The sequence below is a fragment of the Cavia porcellus genome, unplaced genomic scaffold (assembly GCF_034190915.1).
Source record: "Cavia porcellus strain 051 isolate PalLab524CR breed Dunkin Hartley unplaced genomic scaffold, mCavPor4.1 scaffold_6, whole genome shotgun sequence".
Lineage (NCBI taxonomy): Eukaryota > Metazoa > Chordata > Mammalia > Rodentia > Caviidae > Cavia > Cavia porcellus.
In genome coordinates, this window is record NW_026947489.1 from 37626054 (window position 1) to 37633127 (window position 7074).

Genomic DNA, 7074 nt, shown 5'->3' on the forward strand with positions numbered 1-7074 from the left:
CCCAGTGGATACTGTGAACTTATTGAAGTATTAAAAGTAAATGGCATTTGAAAAACTGGAATAGAATGAAGATTAACTTGAGAGAATAAATGAGAGTAATGGCCAAACACATAGGAGCAATCAAAGAGGATAAAAACCTAATGAGAAATCTCTGAGGTTTGGGGAGCTACACTGGCTTAGCAACAAATTGTGCAGAAAAATCAGCATTTCTGTTTTTCCTCATAACATTTCTTTGGAGGCATTATTTGGTTTCTCCTAAACTTTGTCTCCAAATTTGAAATACTTTAGCAAGCTCAGGAAATTAGAAGAAATGGCTTGTAATGATGAGTTATGATGTATTTTTTTGCAAATAGAGTTCAAAGGGTTATGGAAAGTTGTTTGGATCTGTGAGGAAGTTTTTCCTTTACAGTTTGATGCATAGCAAGTGACTCCTTGCCAAACTTGATTTTCTTTACTGTCTTTTTCAGGCAATGTTAGACACACCTTCTCAGGCAATGGATGGTGCCAACTATTCTGTGGTGTCTGGGTTTGTTTTCCTAGGACTCTCCAATTTGTGGAGGATCCAGCTCCTTCTTTTTCTCTTTTCTTCTGTGTTCTACATGGCAAGTCTGATGGGAAACCTCCTCATTGTAGTCTCTGTGACCTATGACTCTAGACTTCACTCCCCCATGTACTTCCTGCTGGCCAATCTCTCATTTCTTGACCTGGGAATTTGTTCAATTGCAGCTCCCAAAATGATTTATGATCTCTTCAGAAAACATAAAACTATTTCTTTTGGTGGCTGTATAGCACAGATCTTCTTTATTCATGCAATTGGTGGCACAGAAATGGTGCTGCTCATAGGTATGGCCTTTGACAGATATGTGGCCATTTGTAAACCTTTGCACTACCTGCTGATCATGAGCCCTCGAATGTGCTTGTTAATTGTGGCTACATCTTGGATCCTTGGCCTTATCCACTCAGTGGCCCAGTTGGCTTTTGTTATGGACTTACCTTTCTGTGGCCCAAATGTACTGGACAGCTTTTACTGTGATCTTCCTCAGCTCATTAAACTTGCCTGCACAGAGACCAATCGACTGGAGTTCATGGTCACAGCCAACAGTGGGCTCATTTCTGTTGGGTCCTTCTTCATACTGATCATTTCTTACATCTTCATTGTGGTCACTGTTCAGAAACACACTTCATCTGGTTTATCTAAGGCCCTATCTACTTTGTCAGCTCATGTGACCGTGGTGGTTTTATTCTTTGGACCACTAATATTCTTCTATACTTGGCCCTTCCCTTCGTCACACTGGGACAAGTTTCTTGCTATCTTTGATGCTGTTCTCACTCCTTTTCTGAATCCAGTTATCTATACCTTCAGGAACAAGGAGATGAAGGAAGCAATGAGGAAGCTTTGCTATAAGCTTGTGAGTTACCGAAAGGTCTCCTAAATATGTGAACAATAACAGACATGTAGTTCTATCTGCAAAGTCAACGGAGAAACAAAGTGAATGAAATTTTAGATCACTACTGACTTTGTGAACTGCATATATTTAGTTATTTACCATACTGTCAAGTGTCTCTAGTACTGTAATCAGTACAGATATAGGGAGCTACTTTTGGAGTCCTGTATACTGTAGATTCTGTGATGGATGCTTAATATAAAGTAACTAACTCTGAGCACTAAGTATATTTACCTTTGTAATTTTCAAAGAAGAACTTAAGAAATTCTTTCCACTCATTACCTTCATAGTGGGTGTGAAATGTTTTCAGCTAAAGTTGATTTTAGTAACATAGCACTTTCAGTATCCATAATCCTGCAAAACTTGCCAAATAGCAAACATATTTAGCAATTTAGTGTTGGAGAATAGTGCTCCATTCTTTTTCCCTCTTATATTTCCTTTGTTTTGAATTGGTTTGTTTCTCAAAGTGTCAGCCAAAGGCTATCAGAAAAACTTCATTTGATCCCTACTGCCTCATATGTGTATTCAGCATTAGGTCACCTTCTGTGTTCTTTGGGTATTTTGAAAATTGTTGCTTATAATATAGCATTGTGCAGTTATAGAACTGAAATTTGAAATACCTTTTTTAAAACTTGTTTATTTTATGCATGCTAATAGGAACAGAAATATTTTGATTATATATCTAATAAGGAGAACTAGGTTTCTTCATTTTTAAATTAAAAAAATGAAAAATAAAATCCCTGACTTCTTGTTCATTTGGATCTTTATGCCTTCTGGTAATATATGACTTGTATGGCTCTCAACTGTCTTTCAAATTATGTCCTGAATTATAGCAGAGGTGATACAAGGTAGCTGACTATTCTTTTCATTGACATCCTTTTCATATGATTATTTGTTACTTGCAAGTTGTTTCTTTATTTACAACCCAATAATAAATTTGTTGACAAGGTTTTAGTTATTTATAACTTTAGTTATTTTATAACTCGGTGATGTCATCCACGGCTAGTATTTATGTCACTCACCAAACCCCAAATCAAATTAAACAGTATTGTTGTTTATATTTCTTTACTGTTTGACAAAGTACTCTAAGCAGCATTTGCTATCACTTTTTTGTGCTATTAACTTTGGAAACTGTGTTAAATGAATTAAAAGTTTTCTGGAATGAATAATGCCTGTGTGTGTGTGTGTGTGTGTGTGTGTGTGTTTGCAGTAGATCAACTAATGGTCAACTAGTAGCACCCAGCTGAACTGAATCAGCATGGTTCTGGGTGTGGATAGCCCACCTGGTAATTATTGTCAACAGGAGAAGAAGGAGGACTGGAGATCAGAAGATGGGCTGTTGACTCTTCTGGAGAAATGTATTACACTGGTTTTTCCTGATATGAATTCTGCTGTTATCATCACAGGAGCTTGGGAACTTGCTACTGTTGAGAATGGCTGTGGTTCTTTTTGGAGGAGCTCTAGTCCTTACTTTGAACTTCAATTTTTGGTGTGTGTGTACATGTGTATGCACCCAGTGTTACTGGATCATGGTTTCTTTGGCTGAAATTTTGGAGCATATTTGAAAATTTAGGCCTTATAGGTAATATAAGCCATAAAGTCAATTTTTCTGATTAATGAAAAAGTGACCAATGCATATACTGATAACTATCAAAATATTATACTAATGTTATGACCATGTCGGTTTTAATTTTTAATAGATACTTTTAGTGAGGCCATTTTGTCAAAATATTGACAGTTTTCTGAATTCTTTTAGGCAAGTGTTTTAATCTTTTACTTAACTTTTTGATTTATTTTCAATTCTTTATATTTTTAAAACTAACTTAATATTTATATATATGCAAATATAGGCTGATATTAGCTTAGCCAGTGAGAGATATTTGATTTTTGTAAAATTAGTCATTTTCTGTGTGTGAAATTCTTCACTTTCTTGTTTGATAAGCTGTGTTTACACTTACTGTTGATAATGCCATGATGTGCCTATTTGGAAGTTAGCCTGACAGAACGTGTATCATTCTTTGCCTTCATTTTTGGCAAATGGAAACATGGTCATGCAATCAGTCCAGATAAAATTCAGATATGATTTGTCATTTTTGTGTTTGTCCTTCAGTGTTTCTGTTACAAGCTTGGCTGTAACTGTCATAACTCTTTTCTCACTTATCAGATGTGTGAAATTCTCACAGCACATTTAAAGCCATTCTTTGATTTGTGAAATTAATACCACCTCCACTTCCCCTGCAATCTTTATCACCACCATTAATAACAACAAAAACATTGATTGAACATTTATGATATAACACATAACATATTAAGTTCTGTACATAAATAAGGTAATTTTGTAAGGAAGAAGGTAGGTAATATTCTCATTCTTATTTTGCTTATTAGGTAAGAGAAACACAATTAAATGAATCCTAGGGACCCACAACTGGCAAATAATAGAGCTGAGGCATAAATCTAAGAATCTTAATTTCTCAATTCTGGATGCATTTTTCTTTCATTCCATAAATCATAAACATAATATATGCATCAACTCAATAAAATTTACTATTCAAGGTTTACTTTCCGGTGTTCTTTATTTTAAAAAAGTAAAACAGAAAAAAAGATAAAAATGATGCAGAATTTGAAAAAAGAGAAAAAAATTAGGGAATTAACACCAGTTAATACATTGCAAATTATTATCTCAGAATTAGTTTTTCAGATTATATAATCTAGGCACAGGCCATGTTGGAACTTAGGGTGCTGGGAAACCAAGCAACCAGCTCACCTCTCTGGTAATCATCCATGGCTGGGGCAAGCTGGGGCAAGCTGGGGCAAGCTGTGGCCACCACGGGGATAGAACCACCCAGCATCTCCCAAGATCCACACTGTGTTGGAACTTAGGGTGCAGAGAAACCAAGCAATCTAGTTGCCTCCCTGGTAAGCAGCCATGGCTTGGGAAAGCTGCAGCTGCCCCACAGAGAGAACCACCCAGTGTCTCCCAAGATCCACACCATGTTAGAACTTAGAGCACTGGGAAACCAAGCAACCAGCTCACCTCCCTGGTAAGCAGGCATGGTTTGGGCAAGCTGTGGGCACCTTAGAGAGAGAATCACCCAGGATCTCTCAAGATCCATGCCATGTTGGAACTTAGGGTGCTGGGAAACCAAGCACCCGCTTGCCTCTCTGGTAAACAGCTGTGAGCCTACCAGGGTGTGGGCTGAGAATCAAACATCCCATCTCCTCCCCACCCCCACCATTATCAAATGGGAGCCAGAGATCTGAGCATCTCTTGGGAGGTTGTCCAGATACAATATAGCAAATGGGAGGATTTCCTTCTACTATCTCTTTGAAGGCAAATATTTTTATCACTCTTTTGCTTTATTCTGATTAGTTGTATTGCTCTATTCAATATTCTGTTTTGATAAGTTCTATAATGTTCTGTATTTCATTTGATTTTGCTATACCTGCTTGAAAGAACAACTATGTGAAGATAATGAGATATACTATGGCACCTATTACTGTTTTCCTGGTAACCCTCTATGAAGTCTGTACCAATTTCAGTGCACTGTCTCAACTGGCTTTGTTCTGTCTTGTTCTGCTGTATTTTATACTTTCAAAGTAATAAAAAATTAAAAAATCTAGGCACAAAAGTGATCAATCAAATATTGATTTCCTATCATCTTGTTTTGAATTTATATCATGCTTTTATTCTTTTGTTTTGATTGGTTCCCTTGAGTTGTTTTGATTTTATTGCATGTGATAGTATGGATAACTTTTGAAGAAAATGAGACATAGTAACTATTTTTCATTTCCTGTTGTCTGGTTTTGAAGTCCTGTAATGCTTTCATTCTTTTGATGGGTTTTATATTTTTTTGGTATGTTTGATATTATTGTGTGTGAGGGTTTGGTCAACTATTTTGAAGAAAACAAGAGACCTTATGGAAGCCACTGTTGTAATGTTATGAAGTCATTGCTTGCATTGTTTTGTTCTGATTTGCTTTGTTCTGTTTTATTCTCTTTAAAATTAAAAATAAAATTCCCAAAATGTCCAGTGACAGCACAAAGTGTTCTTTTTGATGAATTAACAGAGATTAGTAGTATAGCTATCTATTTAGCATGCATATATATACATACATCTATATACATTTACCAACAAATATGTAATCTTATTCTTTCTTCCTTTCCCCCATTTCAGTATTCCTGTCCTTTTAAGCACTTGTTTCTCCTTTCATTTTTCTAGCACCTATTGTATATTTTGGATCTTATTACTCTGTCAGATTTTTATTTTTCATTTTTTTATACTAGGGAGATGATACATTGTTTATAAATGTGAGTGCTGGTATGGTCTCAAGTTGCTTCTGTTTATCTATAAAAGACTCAATACTGTCCTTTTAAAAAATATCAGTAATATTCCTCTATATAAATATACTGCATCTTTTTTTATTCTGCAGTTGCTGCACATTTAACTTGTTTCTAAAATTTAGCTATTGCAAATTGTGCTGCTATCAACATCGGTGCACATATATCTTTGTGGCATGACATTTTCAATTCTTCTGGGAAAATTCACAGAAGGGAAATAGGTGGATTAAATGGGACTTCCAGGTCTAGTGTTTTGAGGAATCTTCATACTGATTTCCATAGTGGTTGTATCAGTTTACATTCCCATCAGCAGTGGAGAAGTGCTCCTTTTCCCCCTCAGCCCCACCAACATTTGGTATTGGCTGATTTCTTGATGGCAGCCATTCTTTCTGGGATGAGATAGAATCTCAACTTTGTTTTAATTTGAATTTCTCAAATGACTAGAGATGTTGAACATGTCTTCATGCATTGATTTGTGATATGTACTCTTTGTGTCAGAAGTGCGTGTTTGGCAGCTGTGTTAAGCTGTCTCCGGGCCTGGGGTCTGTCTGCCTGCACCCTCAGCTTTGGAGACTGGGTGGCCTGGGGTGACTGTCCCCACACCATCCTGAACCCCAGGAGGGAGTTTACGATTGTAGCTCCCACCAGCAAGCTACCTGCTGCACTGAACCAGCTCAGCTAGGCTTGGGCCTGCCTGCACCAACTTTCTGGCAGCTGCACTCAGCCAGCTCTAGGGATTGGAGCCTGCCTGCCTGTGCCCTCAATTCTGGAGACTGGGAGGCCTGGGGTGAGTATACCCACACCATCCCAAGCCCTGGGAGGGAGTTAAGATCGATGCTCCCGCCGACCAGGGAACTTTGTGGCTTCATGTCACACTGCACCAGTTCAGCAGAGATTGAGCTTGCCTCCACTAGGCCCACGAGTGACCCTCTCTCAGTCCAGGGAAATGGGTGGCCAGAGTCCCAGGAGCTGAGGGCATAAAAGAGGATTTTGAAAAGGCCCAGGGGAAGCCTTGGAATAACACTTGAAACACAGAAATATAGGAAAATGACAAAATAAAAGACCAAAATACAATCTCAGGCCTCCAGCCCATCCCAAAAAACCTTAGGAGCAATGTACATAGAAGAAAACATATGCCATATACCTGAAATACCTGAAATAATAGCAACTGAAATAAAGAAGTAACTCTAGGAAGTTTTAAAGGAATTAAAACTAGAAACAATCTCCCAAGTAAAAGAAGAAATGATAAAAGAAATGAAAGAGATGCTGAAAATATCTAAAGAAGATACAG

The 7074-nt window shown here is 37.4% G+C and overlaps 1 protein-coding gene across 1 annotated transcript; it reads left to right on the forward strand.

Moving 5' to 3' along the window:
* The first annotated feature begins 470 nt into the window (after positions 1–470).
* LOC100726584 (olfactory receptor 4F15-like) lies at positions 471–1433 on the forward strand. Its single transcript, XM_003475646.3, has one exon. It carries the CDS (start codon positions 471–473, stop codon positions 1431–1433), a length of 963 nt encoding a protein of 320 aa, XP_003475694.3.
* Positions 1434–7074: the final 5641 nt, after the last annotated feature.